Consider the following 27,446-nt stretch of genomic DNA (forward strand, 5'->3'; position numbering starts at 1 on the left):
GGCAACATCAGTGGAGGAGGGGAGGAGAGGAAGAGAACGGGGGGAGGTAGCTGAAAATGTTTTCGTCACGCGCTTTAATTGCCACGCCTGTCTGCACAGCATGCAAACCACAGGATGGGGGCTGGGAGTGGGGGCGTGGCAGTTGCCAAGAGCCAACGCCTCACATCTCGGATTGTGTTTTTTTTTGCGCTGTGCATCTGCTTAACGTAAAGCATTTGCAAATTAGCCATTATTTTAGCCACGCTTAATGGCCGCGTTTCTCTCTTTTTTTTATCAGTCGCATTGTTTACTTACGTGTATGTGTTGAGTGTGAGTGTGTGTGTGTGTGTGTGTGTGTAACTGCTCTTATCTGCAGCGTGGAAATAAAAGCACACACAAATGCGGCATTCGTGTGATTTTAAATATTTGCACAACGTTTTCATTATTTTCATTTGCGAAGACAATGACGTTGCTTTCCTCCCCTCCTCTCTCTCTCTCAGCTCTTCACCCTGCACTGCGTAATGAATAACATTGAATACACACACACACACACTCACATTCAGTGTATTCACAATAATGTAGATACTGCACAAGTCTTGGAAATTAGTTTACTTCGTTGGTGCGCCACAATTTTAATTAAATATCAAATGCTCGCGATGCCAAGACAACTGCGCGAACAAAAGTGAACAACAAGAACCAAAACAGTTTCAACTATTTACAATGAGACCAAAGTATACAGATACACACATATATAACATACTATATATGGAGTAGTATATCATGAGCACACAAAGTTTTATCTGCTGCATAAAGAACTTGCTGCTGCAAGTTTTTCAACACACTTTCTGAATAGATTTATTAACAGCATTGAATGCAAAACTTTGCTCGCATTAATAAAACACGATTTTATGTGAAAAACATCAACTATAGCTTATTTTGCTTAAAGCTAAAGTCTGCAGCTTAATGTGCTTCAATGTTGTTCGAAAACTTTTCAAACATAAATCTGTTAAACAGACAGTTGTTGAAGCAACCTTTTGTCTGGCTTTGAATCGAGCTTTTCAGCTTTCCCACTGTGATTTCCGTCTGTTTCATAATAATCATTTACTCAACGAAAGAATATATTATCAATAATATCAACTTTGAAAATATAATTTAATAAAAGTCTACTCAAAATTGCATTTGAAAATTGATTTTAAAGGTATGTGAACAGCACCAACTATAATTTATTTTGACTAAATTAAATGTGACTGTAATTTATTATGCTTCATTTTGACTATTGCTAATGTAGCCTTTTGCCTGGTTTTAATTTCGAGTTTTTCAGCGTTGGTTTTGTGATTTCCGGCTGTCTCCTAATAATCATTTATTTAACTATGACAGGAAAGAATATAGTATCAATAAAATACATTTTGAAAACATAATTCATTTAGAGACTACTAAAAATTTAATTTGAAAATTAAGTTTAAAATTTATATTGAAAACATCAACTATAGTTTATTTTGCTTAAATAAAAAGTAGCTATGGCTTATTGTGTTTCAATGTTTCACAAAGTTTTCAAACATAATTCTGATAGACAGGCAGTTATAGAAGAAACCTTTTGCCTGTCTGTAATATCTAGTTTTTAGGCTCAGACTTTGCTGTCCAATATTAATAATTTATTAAATTTTAATATCACGTAAGAAAATAGTATTAATAATATCCATTTTGAAAACACAATTAAATTCTACTCAAGATTTCAATCGAAAATTAATTTGAAAATTATGTAAAAAACATTAACTAGAGTTTACTTTGGTTAAATGAAAAGTAGCTGTAGCTTATTGTGCATCTATGTTGCTCAACGTTAAATTTGAAAATTAATTTTAAAGTTATGTGAAAAACTTTAACTGAAGCTTCTTTAGTTAAGGAAAAGTTCGCAGCTTATTGTGCTTCAATGTTTTTTTTCATAGATTTTCTTTATCAGACATTTGATTGTTAAAGATGTTATACCCACTTATTCAGCTTAGACTTTTTCATTTAATTTACTCAATTTTAAATACGAGAATAATACATAATACATAATAATATGAAATGTCGATTAGGCTTTTGAATAATAACATTGACAATAGTGTATTTGCTTAAAAAGAGTTCGCAGCTTATTTTCACACAGAAATAGTTTAAGCAACAATTTCATTCTATATTATATAATATTATTATTAACATTTTCCGTTCCGAATTTCATATTTCATTCAATAAATTTCAATTACACGAATGAAAATAGTATTAAAAATATAAATATTGAAGAAATAATTAACTTAGAGCCCTCTCCACTTAATATCTTAATATTTAATGTGAAATACTCAGAATTGACAATGAAATTTAAAGTCAAGTCTTCTGCCCACTTAAGCAATTATTTTTTTGGGCCCGCTTTTAAAGTCGTGCCCCGTCATTAACTAAAGTACTTAGCCAGCTGCCAGCTAGCAGCTTTTAGTTCCATATCCTGGTATTTGTTTGTGGAAATTAAAAGAAAATCAAACCGCAAAGAGAAAGAGACCACAACTCAACGGGAAGTAACAAAAAAAAAAAAAAGAAAATAAGAAAAGAAAAGAAAGAAAATCCCGAGCACAGTTTATTTTCCGCACTATTCGAAATTGCGTGCTGTGCCAATTTTATCGCTTTTTCTGAGAAGCGGGCGCCCTCTGTTTTTTCTCTTCTCTTCTTCTTTGAATCCCATTCCATTCCATTTTCATTTTCATCATCTTCATGCTCTTCTTCTTCTTCAGCTGCTGCTGCCTGCCAACCTGCTTCTTCTTCTTCTACTTTTTTTTGCTGCGGCGTCTTTATTTACAAAGCCCATAAATAAACTGTTGCATGCTTTCAGGCGTCGCGTTTGTAGCGAACAACCCATAACATGTACTTAGTTATCGGCGCTGTTCGTTGTTGTTGTTGCAGCTGCTGCCGTTGTTGTAATTTGGGGCACAATCTGCGGCACTTGTTTATGGGCATTTAATGAATGTTGGCACTTTGCGTGAGGCATGCGCCACACGAAACCAAAGCCAACGCCAAAGCCTTGAAAGATGGCACACAAGCGTATGGCAAAACTAATTTAAATGCAACAAAATGTGGCAAGGCAAAGACATTAAAGGCCGCAATCAGCCAGTTTTGGGGCATGCAGCATTGCACAACTTCACAAATGGAACTAAAGCTGATGCTGCAAGTGGCAGCTGCTGCAGCTTAACATGCAAAGCACTGCATAAATTGCATGCAAACAGAGATATACACTCGCCTCTTGCACTCTCTGAAACAAATCTGCCTTTGATTTTGCTGGCATCATGAATCACAGACACACAGAAACAGAGAAAGAGATAGAGGACGAAAGAACAGCTTACAAAACGAGCAGCAAGTTTTTCATTTGGACAATTTTCCATTTTCCATTTTCGTGTATGTTCAAGTTACCCACTTAAGTGCGTTCTGCTTTCTCTAAAAGTTTGCCGCTTATATTTCCTTTTTTTTTTGGGTGTTTTTGGCATTTTTATTGAGATTCAGGGAAGCGAGACTTCGAGACAAACTGTTTAAATTGAAATTTGATTTGCCAGGCGCATGCAAAGTTTTTGCGCCGCTTAATTCGACTAATGAAAAGTGCAAATTTCTTTACTGCCTCTTGGTTGGCTGCCTGGCTGCCTGGCGACGCTGTGTCTTCTTCTGTGTGCCACATGAGGCAAGCGAAACAACTTGAACTTTGTCTGCACTCTGCGAAGCTGTGAGTGTATGTGTATATGTGTGTGGCTGCCACAAAATTATTTTATGACTTGGTAAACAATTTGGCCAGCTGAATTTTTCTTTAGCGTAATTGCAGAGCTTCTTCCTCTTGAAGCGAGTATATAGAAATTAATACACTCTGATCCAATGCTGCTAAAAATACATAAAAATTGCTTTATTTTCGAAATAATTCTCAGAAGAAATATCCAATTTGTTGCCTCTGTGTGTTTATGTTGGTAATTTAGTTTTTTATTGTATTAGCCATGTTGCTGCAAAATGTAGCACATTAAAATTTAAGAGCAAACTTGATTAATTTTTTTGCTATAAAGTCCGAGGATGAGTCAAGTTTTTTTTAGTACTCATTATAACTAAACATGAATGCAATTTACTAATTTGTATTTAAAATCACTGTGAGTCAGCAAACTTTTTGTTATGTATTATCTTTCGTATATATTTGACTAACTAAATCATTTTTATTAGAACAAGGCCAACGGGTGTCATCGATGCGATTAGATAAGGGTTCAGATTTATGCATAACACACAGTGGCGAAACTATAAATAGAAACGTTTAATCATATAATAAATCATTTACATAATTTAGTTATCTTTTAGTACAATAAAAGTTTAAAGTGGGATGTTGTGTTAAGTCATTTATTTTTAGTGAAAATGCTTTAAGTTGTGCTATGTACGTTAGAATAAGGTATTATTTGTGGAACTTAACATTGTCTGACAAAAAAGGCTGCTGTAGTCGGTTCTTAACAATCTGGTATTTTTTGTACTGTATAGTATATTTTTAATGTACTAGTAATAGTGTCGATATACCAAATTTAGTTTTCGGTATATTAATTTAATAAATATGAGATATTTTGTACAGTAATAATAGTATATCGATATACCAAACATAGTCTTTGGTATATTTAACTGTTTTTTCGGTATATTAATTTAATATATTTTAAAAATGCTGCCATACTGTATGATTTGTACTCTATGGTATATTAAAAATGTAGTAGTATATTAATATGCCGGGTACAGTCTTCGGTATATTTAAGTATTTTTTTATATATGAATTTTAGTTTCAGAATAATATAACACTGTTTTGCTTTTATTTTCGGTACATTAACTTAATAAATATGGAATATTTTGTACAGTAATAATAGTATATCGATATATCAAACAGAGTCTTTGGTATATTTAACTATTTTTTCGGTATATTAATTTAATACATTTTTAAAATACTACCACACTGTATATTCTTTACTCTATGGTATATTTAAAATGTAATAGTATATTAATATACCGAGAACAGTCTTCGGTATATTTAAGTGGATTTATTAAGTGGATTTATTTATGTGGATTTATTCTAGTTTCAGAATAATATAACACTGTTTTGCTTTTATGAATACACGGGTAGCGTGTAAACTACAGTCGAACACACTCTACTCTAGCCTTTCTACTAGTTAAAAGTGGTTCTATTTTTAGTTTCGTTGCTGTCTACACACATATATGTGTTTAACAACTAAGTATAGAATTTCTGTGTTAGTTAAGTGTGATAAACAAAATTGTGGTTACATTTTTAACCAAAGTGCTACTAGAATATTATCGCAACTTATTTAATTAACAGCGATGGCAATTATCTGATTTATTTTTGTATTATTATTGATGTTGCACAAGTGCAGCTAATCAGTTGGCATAACAAAAATTTAACTCAATAAACTGGGATATTTGCAAGCAAAAGTCGCAGAAAGTAAAACAGAGAGTTATGGAAAGTGAAGTACTGAAAACTTTGAATGCTTTGGGGTAATCAATAATTTTTAATCCCAAACGTCAGCAGATCCCATACGTATTTGTTTGTGTTATCGTTAGTTGTTGTTGTTGTTTTGGGTTAGCGAAAAGAAAAAGTTTTACCCATAATTGGAGCATACACACATGCAGAACATTTGACGTTCTGGTAGCTCGCTGTGTGTTTGCATATCGCTGGGTAAACTGAAAAATCATTTGTAATATGTGATTTGTGATGTGTGTGAGGTTGCTGGCAGTTGCGTGCTTGGGGTTTGGAATTTTGAGGGCTTCAAGCACACGCATCATTAATTTAAAAGCCGCTTATCATATTTGCAATTACTCGTTAGGTTCAGGTTGACATGACTCCCCAAGCGCCTTTCAATATAATTGCCAGTCAAAGGAAAGGGAATATCAATCGGAATTGCACAAAAAACGAGAGATGAGTAAAATATTGAATAGTACTTTAAGCACAGTTGGTTTAAGGACCTCATTCGAGTGTAATTTCATACATCATAACAGCGTAGATTCATCCCAAGATTTAATATGTTTGCCTGGTCCCTTCTATTATTCAGTTCAGTTCTGTTGTGTCCCGGCAAATCCTTTAATAATTAAATACCAAAAAGCTGACAATCCTTTCACAATATGCCATTGAATCCCAATCACTGAAGGAGCGTCCCTAATAATGCGCAAATAGAATCAAAATTGTTGACTCTGTGTGAGGACGCTCGTTTCTTGTCCTCTCCCTGGGGAGATTCAAAAGTGGCTGCCACAAGGTTGAATCCACAATGAGTTAGCTGGCAAACAGACATAAACTTCAGAGTTATATAATTCAAATTGCAAATGTTGTTGTTGTTGTTGCTGTTGTCTCTATTGTTGCTCTTCTCGTTGTTGTTGTTGTTGTTGTTTGGACTGCGACAAAATTCATTGACATGAAATTCGGCGCAAAAATTTTACGTGACAATGCCATGAAATCGAATTTGCCAAGCGACCGGAAATGCGCACGGCTGTTAACATGTGCGTGTACACACACACACATATACAAAACATATATAAATACATTTGTATACACACATATCTCAATGTGTATGTGTGTGTGAATTGAGCAAAGGCTTTACAGTCAAACAAAGCGCAAGAAGCGGCCGCCAGCACTTTTTTGATTTATGCGACATTTTTTATTGTAGACCTCGCTCGCTGCTTATGCCGCCGACTTCACTCCTCCTCTGCCATCCATCTCGTAGAATTTAGACCAAGTCACGAGTCCTGGCCTGAATGTAGTCGAGCATGAATTGCGTGAGCTGCTTGTGCAAGTTTATTTACTTTTGCAGCAGTTTGAAAGCCGCTTGGCGTCCCAAAAACAATGAATAGACGACAACGACGACGACGTCGACGACGATGAGCACAAAATGAAAGACATACTTGAAAATGTCTTTTCTCTTTTTTATTTTACGTTTCTGTTTTTTAGCTTTTTATTTGCATTTTTTTGTTTTGTGCTCTCCGTGTGCATAAGTAAGCATTCGCATTGAGGCTTCAGCCTCAGGTAAGCAACGTGAAATTGTCAAAGGCATTTCGAGGATTTTGGTGTCTCAAATTAAAAGTCTGCTCACAATCAAACGAATGCCAGCCCGTTGAAATGTGAATAGCAAAAGGATGAGTTGAATCCTGAGTCTTCCCACACACACAAACGCGCGTTGTGTGTGTGACAGGCTGTCAAGGGTCAAGAAGTGCCCTTTTTCTGACATAACGAGCTCCACTGAAAGCCCAACGAACAATACAATTCTAAAAAAGGAAAGGAGAAGAGAAGAGGAAAAAAGGTTTATCACCTTTCCGGGTTCAACTGCAAATTAACTTCATAACCGAACAGAGCGCATTCAGTGCTTGTCGAGTGTCCAGCTGTGTGCTGTGGACACACATTACGTATACGCAATAAGTGCGAGAGAGGTCACACAATTGTGCATTCCATTTAAGTCAATCAGCAAGCTCTTCAGCACAAAGCACAAAGCACACATCACAAATCACACATACGCCCAGTTGCCATAAATCACAGCAATGGAAATTGTTACATGTTCTTTGGGGGGCATGCAAATGGCTCAAAATCGTTGGTTGAACGTACTTGGCACGTGGCTGATTACAGGAAAACGGTAATCGCAACGAGCAACAGTTAAAACATCAAATTGCTCCATTTTCACGCATCATCTAAGGGTCGAATCAGTCGAAAATGAAGCAACGAAAACCCAGCCAAAAAAATACAGTAAAAGCACAAGCAAGAAAATCAATTTGGGGCGACGAGACGGACGATGGCAACCAAAACTTTCACCAGCTCCAACCAACGGCTCATTTTGTATTTATCAACTCAGTCGTCCTCCCTCTCTTGTCATTCCCTCCTTACGGCATCCTCGCAACTGTCCCTAGTCGTAGCCACGTCTGGTCTGATGGGTGGCATAAACTTTTATTTCAATGAGAGCGAACTGGAACTGTAGCCTGGCATCCGGAGCAACAATAAGAGGACTCTGCTGCTCCACTTTCAGTCGCCGTCGACGTCTCAGCTGTGCCTGAAATTTTTGTGCTGGCTCTTGTTGCTATTTTCGTACCCCGCACGAGACACACAAAAATAATAAAAATATAAATAAGTATTTAAGCCAGGCGACGACTGTCAAATACTCTGCGAAGAATTCATGTTAAATGCAGTAGACAAACAACTCTATTAAGCTGCTCACAGGGTATTTGAAACAAAAAGAAAAACATTCAGCTTGCAGAGCAGCTGGCAAGTTTTTCCTACTTGGCATACAAATGCAGGCCATAAAGCTAAAGAAACTTGCTTATTGCAAGAGGGAGAGCAAAGCATACGCGAAAGAAGTGTGGAAGGGGAAGAGGGTGAAGAAGGGGAGGAAGGGGAAGCAAGAGCGGGCAACAGTTGCAGACAGCGAGCGCAAATGAATAGCAACTGCTCTAATTTCGGGCGTTGGAATTTCGCTTAAATATTTATAAGAAAAATGAGCAACTAAGCGGTGGGTGTCCGTGTATGTGTATGTGTATTGGGGTACCAATATATATATATATATATATATAGTACATATGCTGCGACGCATTTATTATTAATGCCTCGCAATCGAAATGGTTGCCACACACTCACACACGTTGCACGTTTCACATAGTTGCAAGCGCCTAAAATGCTGCTACATTGTTTATTTGCTGAATTTGCGTTTTTTTCGAACATTTCTCTACCACCCCCCTCTCACTTTGTTTCTCTTGGTTTTGTTGTTTGCTTTTGGGTCAGCCTTCTTTGTGTTTGCCACACACATACAAAGTGAACCTGCTTCACGTCTGTGCAAGCTCTTAGGCCTCTAAATGCCTGACTGCCTCGATGTGGCTGTCTTCGTCTTGTTTGCCTGCCTGCCTGCCTGCCTGCCTGTTGCGGCCTTTGACTTATTACCATTAATTTATTTATGCGTAGCGCGTCACAGCCAATATTTTATTATTGTCCCGGGTTTGAGGTGACTCCTTAAACTCACACACTACATCGCCATCGCCATCGCCACTCACTTTATTATAGAAAGAGAAAGAGCAAAATCACTTGGCGTAACCAAAAAACTCGATCCTGCAGGCTACGCACTTCCGTTCCGATTATGCAACTCGCCCCAAGGGGGTCAAAAGTTATGACTGTGTAACTTTCTGCTATCAGAGCACAACTTTAAAGCAACAGAACCCTCCCATTCTCCTCCTTCTCCACTTTTAATGGCCCTACTTTAAAGTCTTGGCCAGCAGACCAGCTGCCCATAACGAGCCCAGTTTAATGACCAAAGTTGTGCTTATATCTATGTATTTAACTATACAGTATATACTACATTTATATATATTCTTGTATGCGCTTAATCAACGTACTGTAGTTAATAGTTGCGGTTGATGTGGTCGGATCTAGCAACTTGCTCGCCATCTAAAGTTTGGACAATGCAGGAATAGAACACAATAATATTATTATAATTTTATGCCCCAACTGCTGCTTTAGTGTTTTCACTTCATGCTCACAAAAGTGAATTTAGCCAAGTAAATAAATAGTTTAAGCACACGAATTTCAGATTTTATATTCAATTCAACTTTTAAATTTGATATAACATACATATATGTGGATGAAATATTTACTCTTGACCCTTCTTTAAACTGAATGCGCTTGAATTTCAGATTTCATATTCAATTCAACTTTCCTCAAATATGAAATAAGCTGAACGTGAGAAAAGTATTTATTCTTAACCTTTCTTTAAATTGAAAGATTTTAGTTAAGTACAGTATATTTTAAGCAAATGAATTTCAGATTTTATATTTAATTCAACTTTCATTAAATTTTATATAAGTTGAACGTAAATAAAGTATTTACTTTTAACTTTTCTTTAAATTAAATGCATATGAATTTTAGATTTCATATGCAATTCAACTTTCCTTTAATTTCATATGAAGTATGAAATAAGTTGAATGTGAATAAAGTATTTACTCTTAACCTTTCTTTAAATTGAAAGATTTTAGTTAAGTACAATAGAGTTTAAGCACATGAATTTCAGATTTCATATTCAATTCATCTTTCCTTAAATTTCATATGAGATATTAAACCAGTTGAACGTGAACAAAGTATTAAGGAACTTAGATAAGTAAATAAACAGTTTATGAGTGTGCATTTTAAATTTAATATTTAATTTAACTTGACAACTTTCCTTAAATTTAAGGCCTTCAACAATTATGTATTTTCATCAGCACAGTTAAGATGCAGTATATTGAATATGAAAAAAGCTTTTACTTCCAAGCTTTCTTTAAATTGCAAAATTTAGGTAAATAAATAAACAGTTAAAAAATAGTAATTTCGTTAATCAAACTAGACTAGACTAAAATTTACTTAAATTTAATAAGAGGCTTACATATTAGACCAGCAATATTCTCAACGGCAAATTAAAGAGGAATTTAGTTGAATATAAAATAGTATTTACTTTCAAACTTTCTTTAAATTGAAAGATTTTGCATTGGTAAAATAAAAAGATTAAGCACATGAATTTCAAATTTTATATTTAATAAAACTTTGCATACTTTCCTTGAATTTAAGACCTTCAACAACTATATTATTTATTAGACAAACTAAATATTTAATTATCAACACATAAACGACGAAAAAAGTTGAATATGGAAAAAAGAATTTAGTTTCAAACTTTTTGCTAGTTTTAGTTGAGTAAATAAATTATTAAAAAGCTGAAGGTTTAAAAACTTACTTCAAATTTAAATTTGAAGTAGGCCTTTTATAATTATATTCTCTAATAGACGAACCAAATTTCCATCGACGCATTAAATATGAAACAAGTTAAATATAAAAACAAAGTATTTACTTTCAAATTTTTCTTTTCAGTTTTAGATTTGAGCTACAATGAAATGCGTAAATTAAAAAAAAAACTAGAATTTAATTACACTTTCAGACTTAATTTAAGTTTTAAATAAAAGATAATCTGAAAGATATCAAACTGTTCTGCGAAAATGTGTCAAGCAAAGTAAAAGAAATAAATTTCAGCAATATTTCAAACTATTTGACCATCTGTTTTGCAGTGCAACAACATCAATTTGGGGATACATGGAGAAAAGCAATCAAGTATTTTAGCCACAAATTGAACACAATATTTATGACAGACATTTTTATCGACAAAACAAGGCAGCTTGTCGTTCTTGCCTTTGCAATCCAAACTCTAGGAGACGGCTGCAAAGACTCACAGTTAAATAATTAAGTACGAGAGCAGCAACGTTTTGTGTGTCACAAATTGGGGGTAAGGCAAAGGAAATGAGAAATGTGAAAAGCAAGAATTGCTTAGCTGGACTCATACATATGCCATAAGTTGCAACAGTTGCACAGTTGCAAGAGTGTGGTTTATCAAATGATAAATATTTGAAATGAAATCGACATGGACATTTGCCAATGCGAAACTATTTTTATGCACTGCAACACAGACAAGCAGCTAAAGTCGAGGCAAAGACGAAGGCGACGGCAAAGGCAAAGGCGTGGCCAATGTATTCTCCTAATGGCCAAGTCATTTGACACCGGACTCTCTCCGTCCAATGCTCATTGATAATGGCACAAGCGGGACGCACAAGGGAACAATGATTGGGGACAACAACAACAAGAAAACAAGAGACTGTAATAGCTTTTGTCCATACACTATTAATTTGCAGCTGCCTCCCTGACAGTCTTCGCTCGGTGTCTGACACAAGGACACAGCAGACATGTCCTTGTCAGGTATTTGTTTTTTTGTTTGCTGTTGTTTCGCATTTGAAGGCTGCCGAAAATGTAGGAAATTGACTAATAATAGGGTCAATCGGCATAACCATCAGTTGGAGCATATTCATGGATTCAGGTAATTGACTGCTCGTGAAATGCGGCTGCAAATCGTTTGGTGTATGCTAACTTTTGTGGCCAACTGTGGTTCCGAAGGTGTGTGAGAACGTTTGTGTATCTAATTTTCACATCATTGCAGCTGCTTTGATTTACAGACAACGACTCATTAGACGCTATTGCCTTGCCCATTAAATATTTATTGGCTTGAAGAAGTCGGAGTGTGATAAAAAGAGGAGGAGAAATGAGAGGAGAGAGAAGAAAAGTGAGGGGTGGCTAGTGGAGCGTGTGCTGTCGTTGCAAGGCCGCTGCTGTAATTGCAACTTGCCGGACTCGGAGCAACTCACGCGTTTGACTCGCACCTTTGATTGAGATATAGTGTAGATATACAGATATATATGTTAGAGAAGCACAACCACAAAAAAACATAATAAAAACCCACATCTGCACTGCTTCGGACACAGAGTCCCAGAAAAACAACTAAGCTACAGTTAAGTGTGCTCGACTGTGACATACCCGCTACCCATTTTGAATAAACGCCAAGCAGTGTGGCATAAATGTGGTTAAAATATACCAAATTAATATATCGGAAAAATGCTATAATATACCGAAGACTATATTTAGTACATTGATAAAGTACTACATTTAAAATAAACTAGAAAATAATAAAATATACCATAGGATAAATATTATAAGACTGATATATTATACTAAAATACTAAAGACTATATTTGGTATATTGATATAGTACAACATTCAAAATAAATCGGAAAATACTAAAATGTACCAATTCTGTAGCTTCAAAATTACGCTTATTATTAGATTTTCGATTTGCCCGTGTGGAATGGGTCATGGCAAAAAGTGAAACTAACATGATCTGCATGCAAACCTATCAAGTGCTGTCGAAAATATTATATCTCTATCTCTTATAGTCTCTGAGATGTAGGTGTTTATACTGACGGACAGACAGACAGACAGACATGGCTTAATCGTGTCGGCTGTTGACGCTGATCAAGAATACTTTATGGAGATAATACTTTAATATTTTGTTACATATGTAGTAGTAGTAGTTATATTACCCTTCTACCCTATAAGTAGCGGGTACACAAAAAAAAGTCTAAGCCAAAGGAGCTGCTGTCCCTGGGTTCTCTTTCGGGTCCTTCTGCTGCTAGTCCGTTGCCAATACTCAAACGAGCAATTTAGCCAACTCATTGAAGCGGAATTAATTGCAATCGATTTTGTTCGGCGGACAACGCGCTGAGTCTTCATTAGTCCGCACTGTGTATGAAAGTGTTTGTGTGTATGTGTGTGTGTTTGTTTGTGTGTGTATTTGTATGCCAGCACCTAAGCGCTTTAAATGTATCCGAGATGGGAGAAGTGTCCCATTTTATGTCCCACACTCTATTAAAACACGTATTAAAGTCAACACTTAAAACGCGTTAAACTATTCAATCATTGAATTTTATTCAATTATTTAATTTTATGGCAATATTCGCATATTTGATTTAATATTTTTTAAACGAAAATAAATATGTATTATATAAAATAAATATGGAAGGAAAAATGTTTGTTTGCAAATGCAAAGAAAATAAAACTTAAATCGAAGCGCTGAGTAAAAAGAATAACAAACGTTATCGTGAAATTTCGATAATATAATTTTAAATAATTTCAAAGTAAATAAAATGTTTAAAAAAGAGTCGAGATACAAAATAAGTTGGCTTCTTAAATTTAATTACTGGTTAATTGAAAGCATATAAATAATTATTATTATTAAATGGATTTGCCGCAGGAAAAATTTTACTCTTTAAAACATTGACAATTTTCGCATAACAAATGTAAATATTTTATTATCGTTTTTTTCATAGAAAAATTATAAATAATGAAAGGAATAAATCGAGATAAGTTAAACATGTAATTTAAAAATAATATCAAACTAAATACACCATCTAAAAATCTTTTTTTACACAAAAAGGATATAGAAAATAGCTTGCTTCTAAATTTTAGAGGAATTATTTGAAAATAAATGCATAATTATAATAACCAAAATGATTTACTTCAAACACTGCGTTACACTTTAGAAACATTTATTTTTTCTGTAAAATAAATGATATTATTAGATTATCTAAGTTAAAGATAAAATAAACAAATATCTTAACAAAAAAGATTAGAATGCTGAAAATATTATTTGGTATAAAAAGTAGAAAACAAAAATACATATATAAGTTAACTTCTTCATTCTTTTCAATAATTTGAAATAAATAAAAAATTATAAATAATAAATGAATTTGCCGCAGACAATTTTACCAAATGTAATCATTAGATTAGATTCTATTGATGAATGAATATTTATTATTTAATGAATATTTTCATAAAAAAACATTAAAAATTTGAAAATACAATTTCAATAAAATATAAAAAGTTTACTTGAAATAAGAAGTCGAAGCAATAAATTTGTTTCTTATATTATTATAATTATGTAAGTGGATTTGCCGCAGACAATGTTTTCTGCTTTATAAACATTGGCAAAACAAATGTAATTATTAGATTAGATTGTTTTGATACCAGATATTTGTGTCAGAAGCTAAAACATTTTGCCAACTGCAAGGGAAGCCATGAATTGCGGTTCGTTTACGCTGTTCAACTTTGCTATTAAATTATTTTTCAGCTGACCTAGTTCGAAATGTGAGCTGCGAGCATTATCGAATCTAATCTGCTTGAAATTTGTGATACAAATTATTGTCAAATGATTTGTGCAAACACTGCGCAAGCTGCGAACTTTGTTTTGCAGTATCAACTTGTTCCTTATGTTGTCAACAGAAATGCGAGAAATATTTCAAATTCAAAAATGCAGTCAACTGTTAACACTTTGCTCGCTCTCGTTCTCGTTCTCATGCTCCGTGTTTTCTGCTAGCGATGATCATAAAACAGCAATTTCCACCAACAAAAAAAAAACGAAAACTTTTCAACATCTCGTTTCGCATGTGTGCGTGCGCTTATGTGTGTATGTGTGCTTGTGTGTGTGTTACCAGCAAAAAGTTTTTACATAAATTTGACATACCATAAATACATTTGTGCTTTTCAATTTGTATTTGCAGCAACGACAGGCGGCAAAATAAATAAAATCCGCTGAAACCTCACAAAAAAGGCAAAAAAAAAGGAAAAGGGTAAACTTTGGCACGAGATCGAGATGCACGACGGGCAACTGGCAACGGCAACGAGCTGCTGCTGCTGCTGCCAAGCGTTGCTCAGTCCTCAATCCGCTTCCTGTTCCTGCCACGCGTGCCACACGCCCAGGGATTGAGAGGCAAGCACGTCAGCACTACATAACTACATACTAGTACAAACAACATATATTTATATAGCGAAAGATAGAGCGCTACAGTTACGGATGCGGTTACGGATAGATACGCAGATAGAAACCGTGCAGTTGAGCAGATACAAACGCATTTCATATTGAACATGTGCCAAACCATTGAGCTTGTGTTGTTGTTGCTGTTGTCTGCGACGCTGCCATTTGATTTTGGCCAAGTTAAGTAAACAAGTCAACAATTTTCACACACACACACAAACCCACACACCCGGACAGACTGCTAACATAAACAATCAATAAGGTCAACAAGCGCAACCTCAACAACAGCAAGCTGAGCAACACATTTGTGTGTGTGTGTGTGTGTTTGGCCCAATTTCCAATTAGTTGTTGAACCGCCCGCCTCCCACAATGGCCGCGCCCATCGATGAGAGTGTGCTGAATGCACTGCGAGGCGTGACCAGCGCCCAAACACGGCTGCCCAAACCGCTGCTGATCAAGATCTATGTGGCCAGCCTCAAGCAGGAATTCAATCAGGAGCGTCGCATGCTTCTCGAACTCGTTGGTCCCGAACTTCAGACGCTCTACGATGATCGACAGATTGAGGTAAGTGAAGGGGACTTCTTAAATTTCTTACTCAGCATCATTATTCCTCCTTTTGACACAGCTCGAAATTGTGGACATGCACTTTGGCACTGGGCCGCTGGATGTGACGCTGTTGGAACGTGATCCTTATATGCTGCAGGACTTGCTGCACGAGATTGACACATGCCACGCGCACTCGAAGAGCGTTTTCTTTATGGCACTAATTGGCGATGGCATAGGACGTCCACCTCTGCCCACCCACATCGATGGGGACATCTATGCTGCTCTGCTCGCCGACCAACAGTCGATGGCAGCCGATGACAAGGCGCTGCTTGGACGCTGGTATACAGCGCCAGTGGAGGAGCCAGAGTCGCAGCGTGTGCTCAAACAGGACTATCGGTGAGTTAGCAGTTGACAATCACAATTATCCTTCTGCCTCTTTGTTTTGTGCTCAACTCAATTGCAGCTGTGCACAGCACAGCAAATATTTGCACAACAATGCCAGCTGCAGCTACACAGAACAAAAAATTGTGTTGAAATTAAAAAAAAACATCTTCAATCATGAAAACATGAGATAAAGATAGAAAAATATACAATAATTCTAGATTGGGCGTTTCTTAAATTCAAGAATATAATTTAATCAAAAAAATAAATTTATTGTATCAAAAAATCTCAAGACACTTTCATAATTCAACAATGTGACCAAGAATAAATGTCTTACCATCAAAGAATACTCTTGTATCACAAAACCAGAATATGTTACAAAGATTAGAATTCCTCAATTCTGAATTCAAGAATATAATCGAGAATAAATGTATTAAGATCCGAGCAAAATGCTTTTATCATTAATCCAGAAGACAAACCTTTAAATTGGATATTTTTTTAAATCGATTACTATACATTCAACAATAAATGTGGTAAGAACAAAGAAACTTCTTGAATCGTGAAACTAAAAAATTATAGAATAATTCTGGTCATTTTTAAAATGCGAGAATATAATCGAGAATAAATTTATTGTATCACGAAACCAGAAGACAAATATAGAAAAATATACAATAATTCTAGATTGGGCATTTTTTGATGCAAGAATATAATCAAGAATAAATTTATTGTATCACAAAACCTGGAGACACTTTCAAAATTCAGGAATAAACGTGTTATCATCAAAGAATACTCTTGTATCACAAAACCAGAAGACAAAGATTAGAATTCTTCAATTCTGAATTTAAGAATGTAATTCAAGAATAAATTTGTAAACATTAAAGATAATTCAAGAGTCAAAGAACCCACAAGACAAACTTTTAAGTTAAGATCAAAGTTCTATAATAATTCAAAATTAGCCAAGAATATATTTTGATTTCCAGAATGCAGAAATGTTCAAATAGATCCCAGAATGAAAAGACTCAACTCAATATCAAATTTTCTTAAATTTAGAAATTTTATTTTAATTGCAATTTTTTTTGTTTTATATATATTTTGTTGTGTTTAAACACTTTTTAAGTTTATTATATATTCTTTTAATCTAAGTCACAATTTCAATGCTTATGCTTTACCTTTTCTACGCACTAAACTAACAGCGACAATACCAAATTAAGGTCAGAGTTTAGAGAAACAGAATTACAGCATTCACTCTGCCAACATCTATAATTCATGATATAAGAAACAAGAACAGAATTTAAAATTCTGAAAGCTTAAAAATGCAATATTTAAGAAATAGAAACAGAATTCATAAATCTCGATCGAAATATTGTTTCAATTTGAGATACTTGTGATAAGAATATTGTTTTAAGATTGAAAAGTTGTCAAATTCAAGTTTCCCATTCCTGTTTATTACGTAAATTTTTGTTCTCTGTGTACCGTCAACAATTGACTTGATTATGCTTATTGTCAACAGCCAATTAAAAATGTCAAGCGAGGCAAATCGATGCAAATTTGATACACAAAAGATGAAAGGAGGGTCAAGCTGAAGTCTCTTCTCTCTTTGCAGCTCCCTACCCACAGATGCTTGGCTGACAGAGTCGCGCAACTTAACGTCGTTGTTGGACAAAGGCTTGCAACGTCTGTTGGCCAACTCGAGTGGCGATTTCTTGCGACGCGTGCAACAGCTGCGACGCACACAAATCGAACAGGAAGTGCAGCGTGCGATGTGTACGTAAAGAATATAAAGGATAATTGCAAGCAAGTATTAATGTATTTTCTCTCATTCAATAGCTCACTCCAGCGAAAAGATATTGGCCGTGTTTCGAGAGCGAGCTGCCCAGAGCAGCGGACGCGATGTCGAGGCCAGTGAACGGCTGCGTAAAATCAAAGATGAGCTGACCATGAACCTATCAACGGATAACCACACAACGCTGGTGTAAGTGTAACAACAAATAATATATGTATATACGCAGTAGAGAGTGTAGTCGGTCACTCGAGAGACTCATTAATTTAATTGGCGTCACATAATTGTTGTAATTGTTATTGTAATTGTAATTGTAATTGCAGTGTGCCGGGCAGCGCCAGCAGCGAGGCAATCGATCCGGACAACGAGGACCACGAGGCGTATTTAAGTAAATTCAAGAACAAAGTCACCGACAAGCTGCGCCTGCTAATCGAGGCGCACATTACAAATGATCCCGACGTAATCAAGGGGAGGAAAAAGACTGTACAGGTGAGTTCAGTACAGTTCAGTTCAGTTCAGTTCAGGAAAGTGTAAAGCAAAATGGCGGAGGGAAATGGGAAAAACAAGGCACGGGGCAGGGCAATTAATACAACAGACAACTTACAAAGTGCTTTTCACTGCGCATTAAATTCAATTTATTATTTAGTCTGACGTCGCATTTGTTTTCTCACTTTTCATTCGCAACTTCCTTGACTTCCGACTTAGGCTGCATTTTCTTATGACTGTTATTATTGTTATTCACTTTAAGTCAAGTACGTATTTCTGTAAAATACGAAAAATGCAGTCATCAATTAATTTCGTGAATTACAAGCGTAAAAAAGCCGAAAGGCAAAGCCAAAAAAAAAGTTGAAACAACATGTCTCCCTCACTTACCATTTCTTTTTTCTGCCATGTTACTAAATTTTTGTCGTTGGAGTGTTGTGAAGGATATTCGAAGTATTCAGTATTCAGGACTTATTGTTTACGCCCTCGCAACGCTTTGGGCAGGTTAATTAAATGTGCGCACCACAGTTTGTGTTCGACAAGTAAATTATGCGCAAAAACTTGCCTAGAACACTTGGCATGGTGGCTAAAAGAGCTCTTAGCATGGACTACTTTGATTTAGTAGAAAAGTTTAACTGCGCAAATAAATGTAAATACCAAAAAATAATGTAAAAAACAGTTTAATGAAAGCAAAGCAATGCGCTATTTTTCCAAAAATGTACCCAATTGATATATCGAAAATACTGAAATATGCCAAATTCTAATTATAGTATTACATGGGAAATGTACCAAATTCATATACCGAAAATACTGAAATGTCATATATCAAAAGCTTAAATATACCCAATTGGTATACCGAAAATACTGAAATATGCCAAATTCTATATACTATATATCATTATACTATTACATGGGAGAAATACCGAATTCATATACCAAAAATACTGTAATGTCATATATCAAAAGCTATTCACTATTGAATTCAAAATATACATAGAGTACAAAATATACCAAAAACAATGATTTGAGGTGGCGCAATTATGCGTGGAAAAAATCTTAAACAAGCTTGAACTGCAAAAAAAATGGCTCTATCTTATATATCCCCATACATTTCCTTTCGACAGAAAGTTATATCTAGTTAAAAGTTCTAAAAAGTATGCTAAATATTAAACTGAAAGTTCGATTCTGTTAATGTTAGAATATACAACAATTCAGCCTTGTTTACTTTTCTATTGCTGTATGTTTTATCAAATATATTTATGCAACTTTCAATGCCACTTCGGTGTCCACTTCTCAGATTTATATTTTTGTGCTTTTCAAAAAATGTTTTCTAGACAACATTCAATGCCACTTTGGCATCAATTTCACAGAAAAATGTATATTAGGGTAGCTTTGAAAATAAGAAATCACACAAACTTGCTGCTAGATAACTTTACATCAATTTGGTTAGAGGGCTGCATATATTATATTACTTTTATGTTGGGGTCCATTGCTTTATTTATATTATTGCGGGCTATATTGAATTTATTTTGGGATGCTTTCAAAAAAAGAATTTCTCCGTTCAATATTTGCCAAAACACCTGCGAAATTGGATTGCCACCTGGCCAAAAACCAAAAAACAAAAACGAAATGAAAATAAAATAAAACAAAGAATAACAGAAACGGAAACCAAAAGCGAAAACGAAAACGAGAAGCAAAACCAATATAACAAGGCGTCTTCATTTGCTGGCGTAAACAAGGCGAATTTTTTCGGCCTGGCTTTCAATGCCGCAAGCTGTAAGCAGTTTGGCCAAATTGTCGATGCAGGCGAGTTGATGATGATGGGCAGGAGGCAGGAGGCAGAAGGCAGGAGGCGGTGGCGACTTGGTCGAGGGTCGGTCTTCCGGTCTTGCCACTCTGCTGGCCACGGACTCGCAATGCTGCCACTCTCGTTGGCTTTTGTTAAAAGCATTTAACATTTCAACTTGGCTAAAATCCGAAGGACACGCCGCTGCCAGGCTGCCAGCCTGGGCCATTAGAGGACGTTGGCAGCAACAGCAACAGCAGCGACAGCAGCGACGGCGTACACAATATCGCTGCTGACATATTAACACACTTACACTTGTGTACAATGCGAGCGCCACGCCCCCATGCGCCCAAACGAACTGCGCCTGTTTGCACTTAACGACACTCTGTGTGCAACATAAACTGCAAGCCGAGGGTCGACATTCCCCTCTCCCTCTCTTTCTCTGTCTACATCCAGCCGCATTTTAATGCCTTTAAAGTCAGCGCACCTTCTCGTCATCGTCGTCGTCGTCCTTCGTGCAGCACTTTGACAAAATGTTCTGTGGTATTTGCCAAGAAATATGCAAAGTGCGCGACCGCAGAAGATGGCTGCACTAGAAGCCACTCTATGCGGGCATAACACGGCGTATACGCAACGTTTTTCTATAATCAAATTGAAAGGCAAAGGCAAAAGTAAATGTCAAGCTAATTAGGTGACTACCAGCATAGTTCAGCTATATGGTTCAGTAGTCTGTAGTGAGGCTGTCTTGTAGGTGTCAAGAGTGCTTCACATTCGTAGCAGCAGCGAAACTTGTTGACCACACACACAGCTTCTCAGTGGCAATATTGATTTAGTGACTCAGCCACAGCGAATGCATTCCAGCAATCAGATTTACAAAAGCCAAAGCAGCTTACGTACTCCACAGAGCAGTACTTCATAACGCTAAAGCGAGCGTGCTTACACTGCAAGAAATTAAGTGTTATTACGTCGAAAAAAAAGGAAAAATGCAATTTTCATCAAAGAACAAGGGAATAAAATGTGTAGCATACTTTTTGGGGCGCGTCTCTAGAGGAACTCGTTTCGAGCACTTTAAACTGCAAAAGTTCCGCCTGCTCGCTGCTCAGTGGATGCATGTGTTGAGTCTGGACAACTCAGACATGGGCCAAAGATGAAGATGAAGGGCACTTGAGAGCATGTGCAAAATGAAAGAGGAGGATGAGCACTACATACTACTGCTTGTTAGTGGCAAACATGGCAGTGCCACAGTTAGTCAGGACAAGCTGGAATGGAGAGGAGTGGAGATTGTGTTAGTGACAGTGACACCAAAAAATACAGTGCTGAGCGAGGCACAGAGCTCAGCAGGTGGCACTGTCAGCAAACGCAGGTAAACAAAGTTACGACGCACACATTGAAAGTCACTTACACACACACACACTTTGAGACAGACAGACAGGACAGGACAGCAGCGGATGATACTTTGGCAATATATATTCTCCGGTCAGGAAACGAGCTCTGGCAGCATGTAAACGGCTTTGTGCTTAACAAGTGCTGATGACAAGCTGCCAGCTGCCAACTGCCAGTTGCACAAGCTGGGAGCAGTCCTCTGACTTCCCCTTGATGTATGGCCAGGCAAATGTGTTTTGTGGGGATTTGCTTGTCGCTCCATTTCGAACCGCATTCATTCATTCACAATCGTTCTATTGCAGGAAATCTTTCATGAGCATGCCACACATCTGCGCATGCTGCGCGAACACACCGAGAGCGTGGTGCTGCTGGAGTCGCGTGTCCCGGATCAACTGCGTCAGAATCTCATGGCCAATTTCAGGAACGGCAGTCGCCATGCTCCGTACTTCATATGCGGCACACATGGCAGCGGCAAGAGCGCACTCATTAGCACGCTCTATGGCCAGGTGAGCGGTTGGTTCACCTCAACGCGTGTGCATCGCGTGATACGCTTTGCCAAGGCCACGCCGCGCTCTGCGTATAATCTCGAGCTGTTGCGTGTGATTTGCCAGCAGATCTCGATTATATTCAACATACCCGAGGGCTATTTGCCCAAGGATGCGTCCTTTGATCCGCTGTACATCAGCAATTGGTTTCAGAATCTCTTGCGTCGCATTGAGGACATGAACAACGATGTGTTGTTTCTATTCATCGACGATCTGCATCTGCTGAATCCTCTGGACTGTGACATTGTAGCCGCACTCTCTTGGCTGCCGACGTCGTTGCCCTGGAATGTGCAAATCATTTGCAGCTCCACAACGCCCGTGGAGCAGCTGAAGTTTACGCCGATGCAACGTGATCGCTTCAAGTCCGCCGAGTATCAGTTTGTTTTGAATGCGGACACGAATCTCACACAACTGGAAAAACCATCGCAATGCGCTGCAGATGTTAATTTCGTTGACTATGTGGAGCAGCAGTTCGATGAGCTGGAGCAGCACTATGGTCGCCAGGCTGTGGCCAGCTTGGCTGCCTACATCACCTGCTCGGAGTACGGGCTGACAGAGACGGAGCTGCTGGAGCTGCTGATGCCAACCGATGATCCCGAGTCCATGATTGACACGCACAGCGGACACTTTAGCTTCGCCAGCTTCAAGAAGATACACAGTCAAATGGGTGAGCTATTTTTTTTCGTTCTCTTCTCAAGCTTTTCTTACTTAACATATTTGCGGGCAGATAAGCGTCTGCTGTTGCATGACAAGATTATGTCGGGCAAAGTGTTGATCCAATGGCGACACAATTACTGCTTGGAGGTTGCCAAGCGTCGCTACATGGATGCGGACCGCAAACGCAATCTGCACATGGAGTTGGCCAATTTGTTCTTTCCCCAGGACGAAGACGAAAGCACGCTTGAGAATGATTCGAGCAAGAGCGAAACAAAGTCCGTCATCAGCCTCAAGGAACGTGAGCCACACAGGGATAAAGACAAGGAACGGGAGAAGGACAACGTGTCGGCGGGCCGTAAATCATCGTCGACGCACCACAACGACGACACCTCAACATTTTACAATCCCATTGCTGCCGATGTCTCGTATAGCATGCGACACGTCGAGGAGAGCTGGCATCATCTTATGCGCTCCGATGACACGACTCGCTTCAAGCAAATCGCAGTCTGCAATTTTGATTTCCTGCTCGCGGCGGTAAGTCGACAAACTTCGCATATCGTTCGTCCCTGCAGCATCAATTTTAACGAGTATTCGCAATTAGTGTTCTCTTGCCGGAAATTAGTTTAGCAACTATTCCAAAATGACTGGCAATCTAGCCTTAGATTTGTGTCATTCCCAGCGCCAGTTTGCAAAACAGCAACAACAAAAACAACAACAAGGCAGCTAACAAAATTTGTCACTCAACTGCGATAAACTTGTCTTGTCTCTATCTACAGCCAAATGGCAAACACCCGCAGCTACTCTCACTACTTGGTTGCTTTTAATTATTGTGTCACAGCACTTGATAAGCATAGAGTTAATTAACTATTTGGCATTTTACCATATACGAAAGGCATTCCTCAAAATGAATACGAAAGAGGGCAAGCCAAGGAAGGAAAACAGCAGTTAATTAACAAATCTCTATATATTATATTTTGAAATTCATTTATTACTATACCACTATTGTTTACTAGATAAGCAAAGAGTTAAATAAATATATATATTTCAAATATAATATATGTATATATGAGAATAAAGAAGAGTAAAAAATTTAGCAAGAGTTAGGCTAGAGAGTTAAGAAAGTCAATTAACTATTTTGAATATATTTCATATTAAAGATTCTACAAAATAACAAGCAAAATACAGTATCTGACAGGCAATTCTCACTATTTTAATATAAAGAATGATAAGCGAAGATTTAATTATCTATTTGGCATGCATTTTGCTATAGACGAAAGACACTCCTCAAAATAAATACGAAATAGGGCAAGCCAAGGAAGGAAAGCAGCAGTTGATGAACAAATCTTTACATATTACCTTTTGAAATTTATTTAATGTATTTTAGTAACACTATTTTCTATAGTATGTATGTTTACTGGATACTAGATAAGCAAAGAGTTAAATAAATGTACTATTTAAAAAATAAAAAATAACATACGGAAACCATAGCTGACAAGCAAATCTCTACATTATAAATTAAGAGAGATAAGCAAAGAGTTAATTAACTATTTCTTATGCATTTCATGATAGATATTCCTCTAAATAAATACGAATTAAGGCAGTTGACAAACAAATTTCTATCTTTTATGTTATGATTATTACTATTATTCAAGCAATGAGTTGAATATATATTTGAAATAAAAAATAAATACGATTCAAGGAAGGGAAACAGATCTAGAAATAGTTAGGCCAGAGCTATGAAAGTTAATTAACTAAATTGAATATATTTCATATATAGACAAGCAATTCTCTCCTTTGTTAAGATTCATTTATTTATTATTAGTTTAACACTGTTAATAGAGCATTTGATAAGTAAAGAGTTAAGTTTATACCAATTTTGCATTTTTCACTATTACCACTAAAAAATATACGAAATTAAGAAGAGAAACATCAGCTGCTAAACAAAGCTTAATAGCATAGATTTTGCATTCTTGTGTACTTCACAGATTTAAAATCTTAATAAGCAAAGAATTAAAAAATTACCGAATTTTTACTATACTATATGTATATATTTTCTATAGTAATACATATTACAGAATCAGCTGACAACTCTCTATTATGGTTCAATATTCATTGATTAACTTTACAAACTTCTATACTATTAAACACTTTAAAATATATAAATAAAGTAACATATTTGTTTTCAATGAATATGAATTTATAAAAATGGCAAATTGATATAAAAAACGGAATCAGTAGCTGACAAACAATACTCATATGATAGCTTAATATTCATTTATTAGTTTAGCTTTATTCAACAATTTATTGGAACAGTAAAGCTAGAGTCAACTGAGCAATGAATAAATTGTACTTATTTAAAAAAATGATATACAAAGTAGAGAATGAAACCATCAGTTGAAAAACTGAACTCTTTTATATAAAGCAACTATTTATTTCAAGGATTATGATAAACAAAGATTTAAATTTCTATTTTTATTGAATTTTATAGTATAGAAACAAAGAAGGCAAACAGCAGCTGACAAACAATACCCTCCATTATAGCTTAATATCCAAATTTATGAAGTTAATCTTTTGTATGCCATTCAACAATTTATTTTAATAATTAAGCTTAAACTTTGTATATTCTTTTTACCGCCACACAATTCAATTGACACTTTAAATCACAAATTTCATATTCGATAACTGAGCTGAGTAAACAGTTAATTCAATTTACTCAGAAATTTGAATTTTCAAATTGAATAATACGCAAACTAAACTGGCAATTTCAATTTGAATCCGATTACGCATCTTTGAAGCGATGGTTGCATAACAACTTAAACAATGGCCGAGAGACTGGTCGAGATCCTCTTTTTGTTATAATCAAACTAGCAAACTAACATCTCATTTGCCGCTTTATTGTTTAAACCGATGACATTCATTATGAAAGTTGGCACTCGTGATGAGTTTTTGTGCTAAATTGCGAAATTTGTTGTGCAAACTATGCGATGATTATTTAAGCAGCTTTCGCTTTTCGTTTTCACTTTTGCATGGTCAAATTGAGTTGACAAAAGTTGTGTTTTTATTCGTTTTAATATTTTACGAGTGTTGCAGCCAAATTTATCATTGCTCGACAGCTGAAAAATGCATAGGGCCATGAATTGAAAATCCTATCCCTATCATTGCCAATTCATGCACAAAATCCAGTTAAATTTGACTGAAAAAAGTACACACAAAAGTTATCTGAAACTTGTGCAAAACGAAAAATGATTTTCATTAAAATGTGGCAGCTGCAAAAGATAGACGCACACATTGTGTGCGGCACACAAAACAGGGCAGGACGAGTTTTATGGCCAGCTGACCTGCTTTTCAATTAGATGAATGCATAAAAGTGCAACAGCAACAGCAGTAACAGCAGCAACAGCAAGAGCAGCAGTTGGAGTGGAAGCCGAGTGCATACTGATTTAATTAACTGCACGCCTTTAGTTAAAGGTCAAAGTCGTTTGCTGCAAATGTCGCAACTTTGTGCAAAATATCAAATTCTGCAAAAAAAAGAACAACTAACTGCAACTAAAACATGTAATTGCATTGCTCTAAAGTTTTATGAAATACTCGTTAAAGTCCAAGCAAGTTAATCAACGTTGCGTATACGTGATATACATTTTGTGCTGCATACTTTCAGGTGCAAACGGTCTCCATCAGCTATCTGCGCTGTCTAATCGAGCACGTACGCTGCTATATACTGGATCGCGACATCGAGCTCATCTATTACACCATACGCAAGTCCAGCGATGTCCTCACCCGTGACCCAATGCAGTTGGGTTCGCAGCTCATCTCGTGGCTGCGACCGATTGGCGAACACGACGACGATGACAACTCGCTGCTGAGCATGACCGTGCGATCGGCCACCGCCTGGTGTGATGGCTATGCGGTGCCGTTGCTCGTTCCCCTCACGGGTTGGTTGCCCGCTCCTCTGCCCTCGCAGATACGCAATATGACGGTCACGGGCACCGGCGTGATACGCGCCGTTTGTCTGGCTCCCTCGAAGCAGCATCTGATATTGGCCACGAATTCGGGCGATGTGCAGCAGTGGCACATTATGAGCAACTCGCTGGTGCACACATACAAGGGTAAGCAGAGGGGGAAAGGGTCAAGCCATTAGGCAAGCTAATCATGCACTACTTGCAGGACACACTGCGGCAGTCACGTGCCTGCTGGTGGCGCCACAGCAATCGCAGCTACTGCTGACTGGCTCCGAAGATGCCTCCGTGATGGTGTGGCACGTGTCGCTGCGCGAGCAACGAGCGCACATTAAGTAAGTACAGCGATAATCCCTCTTTCCCCCAGTGAATAGTATTATAAACGCGCGCTCTCTTTCTGTCTCTCTTGACTATCTTTATAGAGCACACACTGCACCAGTGACAGCCGTGGCAGCTGGTGTCAATAACACGCTCATCATCAGCAGCAGCGAGGATGCAACAATTGCCATCACAGACCTGGCCAGCGGCAAATTGGTGAGCACATGAATCTTAATTGAAATCGAATTACAAATCCAAATGGCTAATTATCCCCAAATTTCGCATTTGCCATTTCCTCGTTTTATGCACTTTATGCGTCCAAAAATGCATTTCACATTTCACACACACAGACACAACAAAACAGACAAATGGAAATGTGATTCACTCTCGCTGGCCAAATTTGGCAGAAAACGCGCTCTG

General features: G+C 36.9%; 1 protein-coding gene across 6 annotated transcripts in view; it reads left to right on the forward strand.

Moving 5' to 3' along the window:
- LOC132789731 (protein qui-1) overlaps positions 1–27,446 on the forward strand; it is a 48,250-nt gene that overhangs the window by 6,309 nt on the left and 14,495 nt on the right. For all 6 annotated transcript variants that reach the window (XR_009632733.1, XR_009632734.1, XR_009632735.1 and 3 more), the window contains exons 3-12: positions 14,938–15,755; positions 15,817–16,133; positions 17,722–17,882; positions 17,946–18,090; positions 18,222–18,387; positions 21,853–22,762; positions 22,823–23,286; positions 26,411–26,858; positions 26,917–27,043; positions 27,131–27,242. Coding sequence is in view for 3 of the 6 variants with exons in the window: in XM_060797955.1 (XP_060653938.1) it covers positions 15,561–15,755; positions 15,817–16,133; positions 17,722–17,882; positions 17,946–18,090; positions 18,222–18,387; positions 21,853–22,762; positions 22,823–23,286; positions 26,411–26,858; positions 26,917–27,043; positions 27,131–27,242 (3,045 nt within the window). In the remaining 3 variants the exon portion in view is untranslated. The remainder of the gene's footprint in view (positions 1–14,937; positions 15,756–15,816; positions 16,134–17,721; positions 17,883–17,945; positions 18,091–18,221; positions 18,388–21,852; positions 22,763–22,822; positions 23,287–26,410; positions 26,859–26,916; positions 27,044–27,130; positions 27,243–27,446) is intronic.

This window comes from Drosophila nasuta, chromosome 3, assembly GCF_023558535.2.
Source record: "Drosophila nasuta strain 15112-1781.00 chromosome 3, ASM2355853v1, whole genome shotgun sequence".
Classification (NCBI taxonomy): domain Eukaryota; kingdom Metazoa; phylum Arthropoda; class Insecta; order Diptera; family Drosophilidae; genus Drosophila; species Drosophila nasuta.